Consider the following 19,971-nt stretch of genomic DNA (forward strand, 5'->3'; position numbering starts at 1 on the left):
ATTAGGATGCTTTGATACAGCTCCGTCCGCGTGCTAACTTCGGGTTGTTTTTGTCCTGTTTTGGATATAGATACTAATGTCAAAACTTTTTTGCTTCGCCCTCAAACACGGTCACGCCGTAAAACATATTATATGATTAAGGAAATAAGATTGACAGGTTTTTACGGATTTTATGTAACATCTCAGAACGACGTGAACTAGGGTAGACGAGATTCAGAATGGAAGAATACATGTCCACGCGGTAATATTCGAATCGACGCCATTGGTACCAAACTTTTCAAGTTCCATAGGTATGGTTTAATTTTTCATTATTTTCCCATATTTTCCCATATTTTCCTTCGGGCCGTGAGAGGGCTTCGCCCTCTATCAAGAATATATTTGTTTGAATTTGGCCATTAAATTAAATATGAAAATATTTTTTATTTATTCTCCTTTGCACGAGTGATATTTTAATAAAAATAAAATGGTGATTATCGATTTTTGTTTGAGCTAATTTATTATCAAATACAAATAAACTTGCTAATATTGTGTGTCCCTGCAGTTTGGGTGGTTAGGCAGCGATAAGCATTTGTACCCACCGCGTGTGGACGATAATATGTTTTGCGTCTCACTGTGCGTAAGAGTTCCACAAAGGGAAAGAAATAGAGGGCAACTCGGAAATTCCGTATTTAGGGTCTCGTGGGGCATGCCATACACTACTTATGATTAACATAATGACTATAAAACAAGTCTTAGTTAAACAAAATTCGAAAGTAAATATTACATCTATATCTGCAAGCATAACACCAAAAAAAAAAAAATTGCGGAAAACTGATTTGCCTGACTGAGACTCAAAGGCATTCATTTTTTTTTCCATTTTTTTTAACAGTCAACTACGTAGTGGTACGACTTAATTTCATCGTTCGCTTTCCTGTGCGCCATCTAGCGGGATTATTGTACAACAGACGGCTTCTATCTGAAATGTAAGCATGGATTAATGGAAAACTGAGTGAAAACAACAATAAACTATGGCTGCTGGTCCGATAGCAGAGCGTAATCAAGGTTTGTTTTGTTAACTTTTTACCCATTGATGGAAAATGATATTGTTGTTGTACATTTTTGTTTTCTCTAGACGTTGCAGTAACGCTGGTCAGCTAGAATTTTCTCAATTTATGTTGATTGTGAAAAGATTATTAATTTTTTTGCTTGTACGACTGTTCAAACTTCACATGAATAAATTTGTTATGTCCAAGGATGATTTGGTTTTCCCTTCATTTCTTGTGAACTTTGTGGATGTACACAGGGGCCAATTGAACAAGTTGGGAACACTTCCCTTAAGGTGGATCCTTAGTCCTGGATTTTTGGGGTTTAGGTAGCATTTTTTTGTTTGGAATCAATAACTTAACATTTAGAGTTATGAAAAAATGCAAATTAGTTAAGGATTTCCATAATAATTTTCATTACAGACACTACTGAAGTCATGTACCCCTATGTAGATTTTATGGAATTCATTGGAAACAGTTATTTGTCGTTATTTTAAAATAAAAACAACAAGAAAATTGTTTAATTGCATTTATTTATCAAGAAACATGTCAATAACTAAAACACATGTCATTTTCAATATGTTCATCAAGTTTTAGAATAATAAGTGCAGAATTACTGAATTAGCGTTATTCTCCAAAATGTTAAAAAACGAATAAATGTGGACACAATTTCCTTATAGCATGGTTTACATATCATTTTTTCTATTTATATTAGTAGATGTACATCTATTATAGTTATTTATGAACAAAAATACATACCTTTCCTTAATAATTTCAAATTTATAGCTTCTAGAGTATGTATACCCCCATAAAAAACCGAAGTCTGGCACCATACAGCTGAGCTATTCAAAATCACTCATGGATTAAAATTTTATGTAATTTCACAAAAAGACACAGATAATGATTCCTTATCACCTTAGTAAAATGTTTGTGAAAATAAAAGGAAATCTATCGCATAATGGACTTGATAAATAATTTATTGAAAACGGAGTTATTGTCCTTGGATTCAATATTTTGAAACATATCATTGACTATTCAAATATGACTAAGACTTTTGAAATATTTTATGGCTGACAATTTTTTTTAAAATAACTATTGAAAAAAACTCCAACAAAATTTATGTTCCAGTCATTAAATCATTGACTTTGCAAAATCCTATGACGTCACAGGACTGTGGAACTACGTTAAAGCGAGATATTCTCGCTAAAACGCGATTATCCCTCTTTAGCGAGAAATAAACATTACCATAAACAGGTGTTTAGCGTCTTTATTGAAAATAATGGCAAATCCCGTGCAACGTTGAATAAGTGTGACACACACTCAACATGAAGCGAATTGTTTCTATGAAATTGACAACATAGTCAAAGTAAGAGAGAAGCAGTCTGAAATCCAATACACATCATGAGTGTTTTTGTTTTGATTAATATATTTGCAGAAGCATCACACATTTTAGCACATTTTCTTCTTTTCACGTGAAACACGAAGAGATGTATTCCACGGGGGGTTTTCTCGGTTGTACGGGATATATTTACTCTCGCTAGAGAGGGATAATCGCGTTTTAGCAAGAATATCTTGCTATAGGGGAAGTGTTCCCAACCTTTTGAATAGTATGTAGCCTAGCTGCAATCACAAGGTTTTGACACAATATGAGCAAATTAGTATAAATACTAATAGTATAATAGTGAGAAGGGAACTAACAAAGCAGCCATGAATTCTCGGTTGCCCACTTCAAACTCTCAAAACTTTGGTATTAATCGTGATAATGCATAAAAAGTTTTCCCAGTTCAAAGTCAGAGTATTGTTCTGTTTTATTATACAAAAATCGTTTACCTGACTTCACAGGAACTTTGAAAAAATAAGTCCAACTTCCAAGAATTAGGTCGCCGTCGTTAACCCTACACCATTTTCTTCATTATGTTGGATTTTATGCATTTGTCATCCATTGCAGTCCAACCAGAGCTCCAGATAATTTTTTGCCACAAAGAGTATTTACCCCCTGATTTTCAAATCAATGAGTATTTTGCTTTTCAGAAAATTTCAAAAGTGTATTTTGTTAATTTACTGATTATCTTTGCTCTTTTGCACAGAAGATGTCACCAGATAAACGATACTTCTTCCATTAAACTTTAACTTTATACTAAAAGGCCGCTCCAGCTATTTACGGGGGAAATCCTTTGTAGTTCTTTTTATTAAAACTATTCATTGTCATTGGGAATTTGATATTGATCAATGATGCATTAAATTTGAATATATCAGACACTCAGTCACATGATTATGATCCAATTCTGTATATTATTCGTCCACAATTGATAATACAATTTTTTCTGTGCTTTCGACTGCACACTAACTCTTTAAGAAAGAAAGTATAACAAGTAGGCCTATATAATAGTGTTTTGAGTTAACTCTTCCAATTTTTCAAAATTGTGATTGTCATCAAAACGTATTACATAGCACTAAATATCATGTATGATCAAGCCCTGGGCTAACCTCAATTCATATGAATAAATAATTCATATTTATATCATACTACATGTATCACAAATACGCGGACTAATACGCATTACTTTGGGAGTGTAAAGCGTATTTACATTCGCTAATGCGTAATTGTACACATGATTTTCAACTTAAATGCGTATTTGGTGAAATTTAATGAGTATTTACGCTGATACACACCTTATCTGGAACTCTGTCCAACTTGGAATTACCGTTTAAAATATAGCTACTTGTGGTCACCCTCACAATATCTGAATGAATGTTGATCGTCTGTTTCAGCAGATCAGATTAGTTTTCACCTGCTATTAGCCTCCGAATTCAAATGAGTCAACCATATTGAAACTTTAAATTTCCGGTGAAGATCCGCAGCAATAGTAGTAATATTGTCCAACTGTTTTGCACCTTTTGAACTTGAGTTATTCAGTGCTGAACAACCACAATAGCCATTGAGCAGGGAGCGATCTTTATTGTGCCACACCTGCTGTGACACGGGACCTCATTTTTTTGCGGTCCCATTTAGTTGCCTCGTACGACAAGCAAGGGGTACTAAGGACCTATTCTAACCCTGATCACCACGGGATCCATACATTGAAACATATAAATTTTGTATTTTGTTGTGATTTGAAATTCATGGGAATGGGGCACCCACAAAATCTATGAAAATTGAGCTTCCATGTATTGACAATAAACGTTTCAACACTTCACCACAAGTTATATCCCTTTGCCAAGTTTTTTCTTCTTTACCTTACCAAATGTAAGATGCTATTACTGTGAATTTTAGCTAATTATCAAGCTTTCAGACAAGTTAATGGGTTGTCCCACCCTGGGGCATTATTGCAGTTGACTGCAATTGATGGAAAAATAACAAATGTCAAAGCTACAGATAAGAAAATTAAAAAGGCTAACGTAGGGAAATACAATTTTTAATCTTTAAATGGCAGACAAGGGACATAACTTGTGCAAAGTGTTGATACATGTATTCAACACAGTGTTTTAAGCCATGTTTATTTTGTAGATGCCACTGTATATGTGGGCAGTTTAGATGACAAAGTCACAGAAGCAATACTATGGGAACTTTTTCTCCAAGCAGGGCCTGTTGGTAAGTTACCATATCATATACATATTTGTGCTTGGTCATTACGAGGGCAAGTCAATAAGTAACCAGTCTAACTTATTTCCGGTTGACATTCACTGTTTCTTTTTCGGTGTAATAGCCCTCTAGTGTGATGCACTTAGACCAACAGTGTTCAAGTGCCATCAGCCCAGAACTGAAAAAGTCAGGGTCCTTTCCATTGACCCACTCCTTAACTGATGTCACAACTTCTTCGTCAGACCGGATATGACATCCACAGATATCCTTTTTCAAGTTTGAGAATAGGAAGAAGTCGCTAGGTCAGGCGAATAGGCATGATGTGGTATTAATTCATACCTGTTTTGCTCTACAGCATCCACTGCAACTTTGCAAGTGTGGACTCTCATGTTGTCCTGTTGCAGCAAAACGCCTTTAGAGAGTTTACCTCGGCATTTTTCACGGATGGCTATTCTCAGCTGGTCTAGCAAGTTTTCATATAGTACGCTCCACTTATTGTACTTCTCTTTGGTAAAACATCCAACAATACTGTGGCCATCACCCAGGGTTCGAAATTACCTCATGTCCGTAAGTCCGAGACTAGTAAAAAACGTGTCGGACTAGTAAACTCTTTATAGCACAAGTCCATATGGACTTGTGAAAATCTGGAAATCAATCTTGAATTGGTTAAGATTTTAGCAAGATTTGTCTGAGTCTCTTATATATTTGAACTTATAGTCGATAACCTGCATGGTTAAGTGTTTGCGTAACTATGACATCTTTTCAAACACATGGAGTGCGTTCGAGACAGCCGTTCTTTGAACGAGCACAAATTCCTTCTGATTATGAACGCTGAGTATGTATCACGAGTCTTGAACACACTTATGGACGTTTATAAAAGGATTAACTCTGAGGTTACTGTATGCTTCTGAAAATCTTAAATGCAAAATCGAGTATGGTGGTCTTTTTCTTCTGTAGGTGTCAGAAACTGAATTGTTTGCAACTGTGATGTGTTTTGTTTGATTAAATACTATTGAATATGAAATGAAGATCATTTGTTATGATATGCTGGACGGACTACTGAAATGCTTTGCGGACTAGTGAACATCAATAGTGACTAGTCCGTATGGACAAGTGCTTGAAAAAGTTAATTTCGAACCCTGTCACCTTGCCAACAGATGGTTGCGTCTTCAACTTCTTTGGCCTCAGGGACCCAGGTCCTACCCACTGACGACTCTGAGCTTTATTCTCTTACTCATAATAATGAATCCAAGTCTCTTCTACAGTCACGAGATACAAATTAAAATCATCTTTTGACCTAAAACGCTGAGGGGACACGAAGTTGGGGAATGGAGAGTAAGTGAAGAGGGAGTTAGGAGGAAGAGAGAGGGTTGTGTGGAGAAGAAAAAAAGGGAGATATTGCATGATATGAGGGGGAGTCAATAAGTAACCAGCCTATCCCATTTCCGATTGACTGACATGGTCATGATTTTCATGCCTTGTTTCAATACATGTTTTATACCTAGGTACAAAATTGCACGTGTATTGAGTCATTCTTTATGTCAAAAATGGCTAGTGATGCAAAGGTATGCTTTTCATCTAAAGTTGAGTACCATGCTATAATTCGGTACTTGTATTTAAAAGGTAAAACAGGCAAGGAAATACATGGCGAGTTAGCCAATGTTTTTTCGCTGGACTGATAATTATCAAGAAAATGTCGGTCCAAATGACCATTTAAAAATATCGGGTGTGATCCGATTATTTTAGAGCTCGGGTTCGAGATGCGCAAGTGAAGGTCACTCAACTGGGACGCAAAAGGCGTTATGTTGGACTTTTCATCCAAGAATCCGTATTATCGGTTGTAACTTGTGATTTGCCATCAATCTCCTTTAGAGTTGTAATACATGTATAGAATTGTATATATTGCCTAAGATTTTAGTAAATTTTTCGTATCTATATGCATTTTTAAATTTTATTTTAGTGAATGTTCACATGCCAAAGGATCGTGTCACACAGTCCCACCAGGGTTATGGATTTGTGGAGTTCATGGGAGAGGATGACGCAGATTATGCAATAAAGATAATGAACATGATAAAACTGTACGGCAAGCCAATCAGGGTCAACAAGGCAAGAAATTTACACGATAAAGACCATGAATATTATCAAACACTATATCAAGCCACTCAGGGTCCACAAGGCAAGAAATTTACACGATAAAGACCATGAATATTATCAAACACTATAGCAAGCCAATCAGGGTCCACAAGGCAAGAAATTTACACGATAAAGACAATGAATATTATCACACTATAGCAAGCCAATCAGGGTCCACAAGGCAAGAAATTTACACGATAAAGACAATGAATATTATCACACTATAGCAAGCCAATCAGGGTCCACAAGGCAAGAAATTTACACGATAAAGACAATGAATATTATCAAACACTATAGCAAGCCAATCGGGGTCCACAAGGCAAGAAATTTACACAATAAAGACAATGAATATTATCAAACACTATAGCAAGCCAATCAGGGTCAACAAGGCAAGAAATTTACACAATAAAGACAATGAATACAAATGTATTACCAAACACTATAGCAAAGCAATCAGGGTCCACAAGTCAAGAAATTTATGCAATATTGAATAAAAATATTGAACATGATCAAACACTGTATCAAAACAACCAGGGTCAACAAGGCAAAAAAATGCCATGCTAAAGTTATCTCAATTTTTGTCTTAATCATATACTGTCAGGGTTGCAAATAACAGTCAAAAATTTAGGGGCCATGTGGGCCCCCAATTTTACCAACATTACTAGCCCATACAAAAGTATTTTGAGGTCCACGGTTGCAAATAACAATTTATCCTGAACTTACTCATAAAAAAGAATAAAATTCATATTGACAATAACATGTTCTATTTCGATTGTATTCCATTTGAAGTTCATTCAGACTCTCATACACTGACCCTTCATCCTCACTATCATATTCACTTTAAGTCTCACTCCTACACTCTACTCCCTCGTTCTGTGAACTTTCATTCTCTTTTTCAGCACTTTCATCTACAATATTCTCTTTTTCCAAACTTTCATCTACAATATTCTCTTTTTCCAAACTTTCATCTACAATATTCTCTTTTTCCAAACTTTCATCCTCAATATCCTCTCAACATCAGTCCTCTCTTACTCTACTCTGATGACAGAAACTTATGGGAGTTTTTATCCTCCATCCCCCTAATTATTTGAATTTAAATTTTCATCCAACATTGATCTTTTGATCTCGTTCCTAAGATACAGGATAGTGATCCCATTATTATTATTTTTTAACTCGCTCCTAAGATACAGGATAGTGATCCCATTGTTATTATTTTTATCTCGCTCCTAAGATACAGGATAGTGATCCCATTATTGGTTTTTTTCCTCGCTCCTAAGATACAGGATAGTGATCCCATTATTGGGGTTTTTTTCTCGCTCCTAAGATACAGGATAGTGATCCCATTATTATTTTCTTTCTTTGTATTACTAACAGGCTTCAGCCCATCAGAAGAACTTGGATGTTGGGGCCAATATATTTATTGGAAACTTGGATCCTGAGGTGGATGAGAAATTACTTTATGACACATTCAGTGCATTTGGGGTCATCCTCCAAACACCTAAGGTTAGAATATCTCTAGATCTATGATATGTAACCAATTTGTATAAGCTATTTCCATCCTAAAGAAGTTGAGACATAGTGTGGTACTTATTTGAGCAATTGTTCCAAACTTCTCTGTAGGATTTGTTTGAGAAACTACTTGATGGTTTTTTTTTTTCACGATACTTGTTTTGCAGATCATGCGAGACCCTGACACGGGTAACTCCAAGGGTTATGCATTCATTAACTTTGCCAGTTTTGAGGCCGCTGATGCTGCCTTGGAGGCCATGAATGGACAGTTCCTGTGTAATAGAGCCATTTCTATTTCATTTGCCTTCAAGAAGGACTCTAAAGGAGAGCGGCACGGTTCAGCAGCAGGTTGGTCAACATAAAAATCATGGTGACAACAAGACACTTAGAACCAATAATATTGCATATGATGATCTATTTTTTACTAAAAAAATTTTTTTGACTAAATCCCCGCAATTAGCATTAGGAATTACTGGTATGCTGATAACAAAACAAATTTGGCTGTTGCTTCCATATAATCATGTTTCACTGTAAATATTTTATCCTTGCTAAATCACTGTGACATTTTTGAATGAAAATGTTTATGTGAAACCTGCAAAAAATGCTGTTGTATAATGATGGGAAATCATTAATGTCTCAGTTGCTTTCAAATTTTCATGTATGAAACAAGTCAGACAATCTTTTAGACCCATATTACCACTGACCACTGGTAATACTGTTGTTAATGTTTTATTTTATGCCCCCATAATGGAGATTCAGGGCATATAGTGTTTGATCTGTCTATCTGTCCACAAAAACTATAAACTTGGCCATAAGTTTTGAATCCTTAGTGCAAGGGCTTTTATATTTCACATGTGTTTTCCTTGTGACCTTTTGTTTGATACCAAAATTTTTGACCTCACCTTGGAGTTTGACTTTCTTTCGAAAAAATTTAAACCTGGCCATAACTTTTGAAACTTTAGTGCTAGGGCATTTATACTTCACGTATTCCTGGTAACAAGACCATTCTGTTGGTACCAGAATGACTTTGCTGTCATACAGGGACATCACTGTTTCACAAACACATCTTGTTTTGATTAGTGAAAAGAGATGGATTGTCAGGAATGTATTGCTTAAGAAAGATTTTGTACATCATTATAATTTAATGCTATTCATTTTCTATATGTAGTACAATGTATTAGATATTTGCTTCCTCAAAATCTCCATGGCATTTCAAGTTGACAGTTTCTCTAACTAGAGAGATGTAAAGAAGGATTTACTCATACAATGGGACCCTGTCCAAACAGATAGACTGTGGACAAATTGATCCTTTTATGTAGGTCATGCATTCGAAGCTACACAAAAATGTGAAATGAAAATGGTTAACATGTGATAATATAAACTGAAAAAAACTAAGAATGCATAGATCTGTACGGACTGTTGTTTCTCACATAAAGGGAGTTACATCACTGGGTATTAGTTTTGAAATTTTATTATCATCACACTTTTATATTTTACGATATAAAACGTAACTATACATCATATCAAATAATTACCAGTACTGAGGAAATGAAAACTCTTTATCACTAAAGATTTTACAATTTAATGTTGCATTTACTTGCAGTGTATATTCAACATCATTTTACAGTAGATGTTTAGAATATAAACAGAAATATATGTACCTGACTGTGTATATATATTTCTACTTTTGTTTCTATTCTTAGAATGTGATGTAATAGACATGAAATGTATACCAAATAAAGATACTGATCATCTTGTTATATTCTATTCCAGAGAGATTTATGGCGAAGCAGAACCCTCTTTCCCTAACAGACCGCCCTCATCAACTCTTTGCAGATGCCCCTCCCCCGCCACAACAACCCCCAACGCAAATGGCCTCTTCATCTTTGGCTCCTCCTCCTCCACCTCCAGCCATGGGAGGCATGTCATCTATGCCAGGTAACCTCAGTGAATAGGAAAGGATGTGTCACACAGGGCTATCCGTGTATTATTTAGACCACCCTAAAAAGTTTGATTTGCCGTGATGTGGTGAACTAATCCAAAAATATGCCCCTCTCAATTTATTTTTTGTTTCATAGTAGTTTTTAACATAAAAACCATGTTATTTAAAACATGGCATTGAAAGATGCAGTGGTTTCTAAGTGGGTTCAGTCATTTTGCCAGTGACCATCAATTTATTGCATTTTGATTCAGAATTTTAAATTTTGCTCTAATGTGTGATTTTGGACAAATTAAAAATTCCCAACCTATCTGCTCACTACTAAAGTGGTGAGTCATATGACAGCAAATTAAAATTTTTAAGGATGGTCTTGTGGAAGATCTGTTTGTGTGTTGTTTACATTCCATTCAAGAATTGTTTACTCATCAAGATTGCCACAAAATCTGACCTCTGCATGGAGTTCAAGGCCTTAAGAAATTACTTTATTATAATGAAACATTAATTGGCAAGATTTGAAATACCACATAGCGGTTTGGGTGTTGTTGTTTTTTTTGCTTGGGGGGGGGGGGGGGGGGGGGGATTCTGCTGTTACATAGCTTTTCACCAAAATTTCACTGGCCAAATATGCATTCAATTGTGACTTCAGTATCTGCAAGAGAGATAACTCTTACTTGCCAGCCAAAATTTATTCAGTTAAAATTATTAGCATACCTTTGAGCCAGCAAATCGTCAAATATTAGACCCACACAAAATACCCACTATACAGTGTTCATGACTGTCATCTTTTACAGTCAAATTGCTTGATGTCACAAATGAAAAGGGCAGGTATGATTCGGCATGGATGGCCCTGAAAACGTGGGATTGAAACTAGTTTTTGAAGTGAATGTCAATCCACATTGCAATTGCATATATCATAACCAATAAAATGGGTATCAGAAGCAAGCATGTGATATCTTCTCTGAAATGCATCGGTCATTAAATACTTGTAGTTATCTTCATAAAATTTAAAGCATTTGAATATCATGATTCTTTGTACATCACTTCATAAAAATAAAATAATCTACCAGGGTGGGTTTTTTTTTTTTGAAGAGATCATTTATTTAAAAATGTTTGTGTTAACTTTTTATAGAAAATTTGCAATGAACAGGAATTTAATTCAGCAGTTTATTTCTGTTGGTTTTACAGCATACAATTTTGAAAGGAAATTGCATTATTATCTATCTTCATTCAGTTGTTTTCTTCTATGTGTAGTGATTAGGTGGTAAAGGACACCTCCATTATGCGACATACTTCCTTTCAAGATAAGATTATCTCCACTTTTTAGCTCAAAAAGTGGGCTTTTCTGATCCAGACTTTCCATTGGCATCATCTTTGTCATAAAGTTTTCACATTTTCATCTTCTCCAGTACCACTGGGCCAATTTCAACCAAACTTGGCACAAAGCATCCTTGGGTGAAGAGGATTCAAGATTGTTCTAATGAAGGGCCATGCCCCTTTCAAAGGGGAGATAATCACAAAAATAGAGTGGGGTCATTTAAAAATCTTCTCAAGAACCACTTGGCCAAAAAAGCTGAAATTTACATGGAAGCTTCCTCACATAGTGGAGATGCAAGTTTGTTAAAAACATGATCTTCTGGTGTATGTTGGGGCCATAGAAGGGGATCATAGTTATACATGTGAATATATAAAGAAAATCTTTAAAAAATCTTCTTAAGAACCACTGGGCCAGAAGAGTGGAGCTTCACCTGAAAGCTTCCTGATATAGAGTAGATTCAAATTTGTTCAGATCATGGCCCCCAGGGAGGAGGGTGGGGCCACAATAGGAGATCAAAGTTTTTTTTTAATTCAGCACCTCTGGAGCATATTACAGATGGGACAAAAATTGACACATTTTCTATAATTTTCTCTATAACTGTATATCTATGAGAAAAACCAAATGTATAGTCATGTGGAGTAGGAAAGCCTCTACCAAAATTGTAAATTTCATGATCCCCGGGGTAGGGGTTCTGACTCCAGGGTTGGGTCAAACATGGCAGGTAGCCCATTATTAAAGTTGTATATTTCATGATCCCAGGAGTAGGGGTTTTGGTTCCAGGGTGGGACCAAAATCTTTATCATTTGAAAGACTTCTTTAATTCTGCTGATACTGTGTAAAAACTAAACGTATATTTAGGGAAAGCAAAACAATGTACCAAAAAAATTGTGAATTTCGTAATCCCATGGTTTTTGACTCTAGGGCAGGTCCAAAATAATCATATACTGTTGATATAACATATATGATATTTTGTAAAGTCTTTAATCAGTATGGACATTTTCAGTGACATTTATGTTTTAAGAACATATATTATTTTATATTGCTGCTGAATATTAGAATATAGCTTAAATATGCAGAACAGGAAAATTATTCTATATATTTTAGCCATTGGGGCTAGTGATACTTTTAACTAATAATCCTCAGGTGACAGTTAAAGCCTGTGAAACGCTTGTCTAAGAATCTGCAGTTTTCTTTATCCTGGAAGGATATGCAAATGTCCTCAAATTTAAGATTATCTTAAATTTGAATATGAAAATGAACATAAACATGAGTATTTCATTCACTTGTAATTTTCTCTTGACAGGAATGCCCCCGGGAAACATGCCTCCTCCAATGATGCCCATGCAACAGCCAATGCCTCCCCCTCCCATGCCCCCATCCATGGGCATGCCACAGTTTCCTCACCAGCAAGGTAAGAATTGTACCCCCATAAAAGAAAAAGGCATTCCATCGAACTATCCCAGCAGAGTAAAATTTATTACCATTTTTCTTGTGCATCTTGTGTAATTCTTCTAAAATATTGTTGTAATTCTCTTCACTTCCCCGCCCCTCCCACAACAGAGTTGTTATACGAAGATATATTGGAAGAACCCGTTTTTATCCTTCTGTTTATCATACTTGTTCCAACATGTTGTGTGCAAAACTATTACAGAATGTAGAGACCTCTCACAATTTATCATACAATTTGCTTTTTCTCACAAATTCCTTGCTAGAAATTTGCCACTATATTTGTTGAAAGCAAACTTTCAAATCTTGCGACATTTCAAGAACTTTTTTTTTTTCTTATATACAGTGGAACCCCGTTATTACGTTCCCCCTTTAATACGTTAGTCCGCATATTACGTTGGAATTTCAAAGCACAAAACCATTTCTTAAACCTATATAAAATAGACCTCGTTATTACGTTGTCCTAAGATGCCGGGACTCGGTATTACATTGTAAAAAACGTAATAAACCCTTAATTATTCAATAATGAATCTTGATTCTCAAAATAATAAGCCATTCACACCTTGACTGCCTGCGGCAGTCACCACGTAAATTTCCTGGTCTGTTTGGGGATTAGAGACGCTTGACTGATCACGCTTCGATAGATCTAGCGACATCAATACAGGTGAATACCCCGTATCGAAGCCAGTGATAAACAATTAAATAATGTTTATTTAGACATTGTACTCTATGAAATTTACTTCATTTTTCATAATTTGATAATCGAAGAAATAATTTCTCAACCACCTGAGTGTTCAGCATAGTGTGATTACCTTCACTATTAAAACTCTATTTACGGATAGCTTTGGTACCAAACATGAAAGACAAGATTTATCGTAGCAATGTTAAAACCGCTTGGGTAACTGCTTGGACATAGGTGACTAAAGGTGTTCAATTAAAAAATTGTCCGTTGTTTGGACATGCAGCTTGGGTGTTCGTAAATCTCGTCCATACATACACCAATCAAACTGTCCTGTGTTATCAGCCGATTCGTGCACGGCATTTACCTCAGTGAATATTCTAAAATCCCTTGATGCGCACGTGATTTTAGTGCCATCATTTAGCGTTATAAATGAAATCTTCGTGCATCATTATATATTTTTTTTATGTGGATTGCGCTTAAATTGTTCTCCGTGTTTATCGTTGGTGAGAAAAGTGTGTAAGTGTTGGGTATCGTGTGCATTTTGTGTCTATAGTTTTGTTGTTTTTTGGGTGGGATTTTTTTTATTGTGTTGTGTATTGTGTAATTAGAGAACTTAATAAAACGATGTTTTGTTATTTTTTTAATACGAATGTTGAATACGAACCGGAACGAATTATTGATAGAAATTTACATGAACGCATTGTTTTAAAGTTGAACAAAATGGCGGTCCAAACGAATGCAGAAAAAGCAACGTTTATCAAAACATCCTTATGTATCCTACACCAGAAATAAAGAAAAGGGATAAGAATATGAAGAATTACGGACATTAAAGATAAGATGTAAATAAAACAAAGTATCATAGTCTTTTAAACAAAGAAACAGTAAAGATATATTCACACACCCCTTCACGGAGTACCACGGACTATATACAATTTCCAAATGATATTTTTAACGGATTTCACTGGGAACGTTTATTACGTTGCCCCCCGGTATTACGTTATTTTAGCGTGACAAAATGGAAAACGTAATAACGGGGTTCCACTGGAATTTATTCTTTTTCCATATTCACATAATCATCAGTAATAGTAATGAAGATACATATTAATCATTTTATACATTCTCACACTCTTTCACACTACTAATTCAGCATTATTGGCTGAATACTTCTTATTCTAGGTTACAGATCATAATTTTCCAGTTTTCCCAAAGTTTCAAGAAATTAATTGATTGCCTTGGAAACTGTGATGTCTAATAATTAAATTTGTTAATAAGGATAATTACCTTATGTAAGAAATTGTTGAGATGTTAATTCTCTAGTTTTTACTTTCCGACAATGCATCTCAAAATGGGGGAGGGGTGTTGAAATACCTTAAGTGCAGCAGTAGTATTTGTAGGCCTGTATAAGTCCTTTTTAGGACATCAAGTCTTATGTTAGAAAGTCCTCAACTGCTGCTTCCTTTGATATTAACTAGATAAATTACTATATCAACAAAACTTGAAAACATGATATGGATCTTATAATTAGGCCAATTCAACTTAATTAGTAGATTATCATCCAGAGTCACCAAAAACTATGGGGCGGGTGGGAGGATTTTATTTTTTAATTTCTATTTTCTGAGAAAAATATTAATGACAAACGAGTATTTTGTCAACAGAAATGCATCATCTAATGCCAGATGGATATCAATCTATGCTTATTTCACAGACGAATTCCAGGTTAAGCTTTAATTTTGAACAAAAATATACCAAACTTCTTCAGGATATGAAGAACATTAATCCCTTCCTTTCTTTTACGCCTGTAAGAACGTGAGAAATTAAGAAAACCATATCTATTTTCTTCACGTGGGTTTTCACGTTGCTATACCGGAAATATAAACAAGTCAGACATGAACATTTTCCGGAAATAGCAAGTTTTGCAGGCGGCGATGATCTATCAATTAAGTTGAATTGGCCTTATGTACTCTTCAGTGACTCTTGATAAGAATCACAGCCTATCACAAACTAACCACAATCAAAAGGGGTATCATGGTCCTCAATGTCAATTACAATAGATGGAAAGATGTAAGGATTAAGATTATAAATTTGGAATTCAGCATTAGTTTTGAAATGCAGATATTGTAGATTTGCGGGGCTGGAGCAGACATGTAGTGTTTAATGCACTCAGGGGATACCCTACAGGATCTACTGGTCCTGTAAGGAGAGCTCTAGTTAATGTTATTTTGATTTGCTGTCTGATCAGAAAAAACAAATCACAAATTCAAAAAGAACTTGTATTTTGGAAATTTTCTGTGAACATTTATACTAGATGAATTTATTAGATTTATACATGTCAATACTGTTACCTTCACAGGTCAGATGCCATATCATCTTCCTCCTCGTCCTGGGCCTCCAGGGATGCCTCCTGGGTCTGGCAGTCAGTCCCAAGCTCCACCTCCCCCACCCTCATCTCAAGCAGGTTTGTATAAGTCATACATGTAAACTACAGGGAGAAAATCATGTAGCATTTACTATACTTTCCTACTATGTATACTGATAGTATTGGTAAGCTACTAGATTAATAAATGGTGTCTTTTTATGCCCCCTGCTATACATTGTTACAATTAACACTTACATTTTATCTGGTGTCTTTCTTTATGTTGAAAATTATATATCAGTATCATGTAACATTGATAGTCTTGTGGTAAGGATAGTCTTGTGGTAAGGATAGTCTTATGGTAAGGTGAATATCCCCAGCAGAACTACTGTGCTTACATGCTAATGAATCAAAGTAATCTATAAGCAAAAATGCTTTATATGATCATTATGTTTAAGGTATTGAACAAATTTTAAAACACTGAAATAGAAAATTCCACAAAATCAATATACTTTCCTTCAATGTTTTACACAGGTGCGTTAATGTGTATAGGGACACAAGGTCAATTCATTTGCACCTGAACTTTTCTAAAATGAGTTATCCCAATCATTTTGATATGATTTAGTTTGGCCCTATTTCTCTTGAAAAGATTTGTTTTAAGTATTCTGTACATTCCCATATAAAACTTTGATCTCCTGTTGTGGCCTCACTCTACCCCTGAGCCCTCTAAATTGAACAAACTTTGTGCTACTTGAGGATGCCTGCATATTGATATGACTAATAATGGTCCTGCTGTTCTTGAGAAGATTTTTAAAGAAGTTTCCCTATATATTCCTTTGGAAAACTTAAATCCCCTATTTGACATAAACTTTTCACAGTTTCATCTTCTTCTCCAAAGCCACTTGGCCAATTTCAACCAAACTTGGCACAAAGGGGATTCAAGTGTGTTCAAATGAAGGGCCATGTCCCCTTCAAAAGGGAGATAATTACAAAAATAAGGTGGGATCATTTAAAAATGTTCTCAAGAACCACTGGGCCAGAAAAGTTCATATTTACATGGCAGCTTCCTGACATAGTGCAGATTCAATTCTGTTAAAATCATGTCCCTGGACTAGGATAGGTCCACAATAGGGAGTCAAAGTTTTACATACAAATATATAGGGGGAAATCTTTGAAAATCTTCTTCTCAAGAACCACAGGGCCAGAAACATTTACATTTGAATAAAAGCATCCTGAGATAGTGCAGATTCAAATTTGTTAAATTCACATACCCCTGGGAAAAGGTGGGGATCAAAGTTTTACTTACAAATATATAAGGAAAATCTTTAAAAATATTCTTCTCAAGAACCACTGGGCCAGAGAAGTTTACATTTACATGAAAGCTTCCTGACATACCATAGTGCAGAAATCTTGGCCACAGGGGGTAGGGTGGGGCCACAATAGGGATCAAAGTTTTACATGCGAATATCTTGGGAAATTTTTTAAATATGGGCCAGGGTGACTCGGGGCCCATGGGTCTCTTGTTCAAGAATAAAATTGCCTTCTTGATTTCCGTTAATGAAAAATGCTCACACTGATTTGTCTATTTTGAAATGCTCTACCCGTCTCTGCATTTGTTCCTACCTGTTGTTAAGAGTCTTCCCCTCTTTATCCTTAACAGATCAACTCCATTTCTGATGTTTTCTAGTGAGAACCTGGATGTCATCAATAAGGGCTTTGATATTATTCTGACTGATTGCTTCTGCTTTTTCACAAAGTTTCTTTTGTCTCTCCATATACTGTAGGCCTCTGAGGCTACTTGATTTGACACTCTTATTTTGGTGTTATTGAAGGCCTCTCTCGCTCCTATTTTCATAAGTGTCTCTGAAAAGATCATTCATGGTGTTTCCACTTTTTGACTCCCAATTGATGTTTTACTAGCTGGAAATGTGTAGCTCCCTGGGAAAATATTGGGACCTTGTTTCATCGGGTGCCAGTGCTGTCATTCTCACTTTGTTGTTCTACCATCAGTCATTGGAACTAATATTAAATGGCATCTAGGGCAAAGTCTGAATGTATTGAAACCATTTTGAATATTGCCGGATAGATCTTCCCAGTGTAAGGTATCTACATTTAATCATGAATTTGTTATATTGTAGGATCACAGATGCCTCCTCCCCCTGGTGTTCCAGGAATGGGTATGCCCCCTCCACCACCTGGCATGCGGCCACCCCCTGGATGGAGACCGCCCCCTGGCATGAGAGGTCCACCACCACCAATGTATGGTAAGCACACTTCAATTTATGTTAATACAGGTATGGTCGATTTGTGTCATGATAAATTAGTTTTGAACGATGCTTTGTACTGTAGAGAAAGGAAAATGTGTGATTGTAAGTTAATGCAAATTTACATTTATACACCAATATGTCTACTGGTATCTCCACACTTCAGGACATAATTCATATACTTTCAAAATGTTGCCTTCAGAGTATGTAATTTCTATGTGTAGGCCGTCCACCACATCCTGGAATGAGACCTCCTCCCCCTGGTATGAGAGGACCTCCACCCCCTCCAGGCATGAACCGGCAGGCTCCTCCCCCTCCTCGACAACCCCCTCCCCCAGCTCCGCCTGCCTCAAGAAGTTATTAAGCAACCAATCAGTTGAAGCCAGTGAGAAGACAGTTTACACATTACTTCATTCCTCCATGAAGACCATTTACGTCATGTTTGTCATTTAAATAAACCTTAGAAATTACTTTTCTTGTTTATCTTTTGCCTACAATACTTCTCAAAAAAGTTTGCTACATGTATACACATACTGTATTGTATATACTGTACAAAAGAAATTTTCATCCAGATGCATTGAAAAGATAAATTTTACCCGCTTTGATTTTGCCAAACCTATTTTGCTACTTCAGCACAGTGAGTCAGTTTAATGCCATCCAGTTTTAAATTTGTTCATTGAGTATGAAATAAGCAAAAATAATAGGGGAGCAAAATTCCCCCTGTATACAGTATGCATGTAAATCCATCAATCATTTCTGTGGATTTGCTATGTTATTTAGAAGATATTCGAGATATAAGATGTATCGATATTTTTTTTAGCTCACCTGAGCTGAAAGATCAAGTAAGCTTTTCGTACCTTCCATTGTCCGTCTAAATTTTTCACATTTTCAAATTCTTCTCTAGAACCACTGGGCCAATTTCAACCAAATTTGGTAAAAAGCATTCTTGGGTTAAGGGGATTCGAGTTTGTTCAAATGAAGGGTCATGCCCCTTCAAAGGGGAGATAATCACGAAAATGCAAAACTAGGGTGGTTATTTAAAACTTCTGAAGAACCATTGGGCTAGAAAAGTTCAAATTTACATGAAAGCTTCCTGACATAGTGCAGATTCAAGCGTGTGAAAATCATAGCCCCCAGGGGTAGGGTGGGGTAACAATAGGGGATCAAAGTTTAACATAATAGTATATAGAGGAAATCTTTAAAAATACTCTTTTTAAGAACCACTGGGCCAGAAAAGTTCAAAGAACCTGATTCACAAACCCCAAAATATGGTCTTTAAAATATATAAAAATGAAAGTAAATGTTGAATAGGAGTATTGGTGTCATAAACATGTATCAGAATCCAGGGTTTTAAAGAACATGTTTGATTTTAAAAATAAGAGCACAACTAAAACAGTATACATACTAGAACCGGATATGGTACCGTATTTTTGTCATTTTTCACCAAAAACTGGTTATTTTGTAAAGGTTTTGCCATAAGCTGAGATTTACATGAAAACTGGTTCTTTACTTGGCAGCTTCCTGACATAGTGCAAATTCAAGTTTGTTAAAATCGTGGCCCCTGGGGGTAGGGTGGGGCCACAATAGGGGATCAAAGTTTTACATGTGAATATGTAGGGAAAATCTTCTGAAGTACCACACGAGCCAGAAAAGTTTGCATCTACATGAAAGCTTCCTGACATGCTGCAGATTCAAGTTTGTTAAAATCATGGCCCCTGGGGGTAT

At 35.8% G+C, this 19,971-nt stretch overlaps 1 protein-coding gene across 1 annotated transcript; it reads left to right on the forward strand.

Annotated features, from left to right (window-relative positions):
* Positions 1-903: 903 nt before the first annotated feature.
* Positions 904-18,717, forward strand: LOC125676966 (splicing factor 3B subunit 4-like). The gene is made up of 10 exons (XM_048914859.2): positions 904-1,041; positions 4,531-4,614; positions 6,566-6,711; positions 8,113-8,241; positions 8,415-8,595; positions 10,021-10,185; positions 12,805-12,912; positions 15,980-16,084; positions 18,121-18,246; positions 18,471-18,717. Exons 1-10 carry the CDS (start codon positions 1,008-1,010, stop codon positions 18,608-18,610), a joined length of 1,218 nt encoding a protein of 405 aa, XP_048770816.1. The 5' UTR covers positions 904-1,007; the 3' UTR covers positions 18,611-18,717.
* Positions 18,718-19,971: the final 1,254 nt, after the last annotated feature.

The sequence above is a fragment of the Ostrea edulis genome, chromosome 1 (assembly GCF_947568905.1).
Source record: "Ostrea edulis chromosome 1, xbOstEdul1.1, whole genome shotgun sequence".
NCBI classification, from domain to species: domain Eukaryota; kingdom Metazoa; phylum Mollusca; class Bivalvia; order Ostreida; family Ostreidae; genus Ostrea; species Ostrea edulis.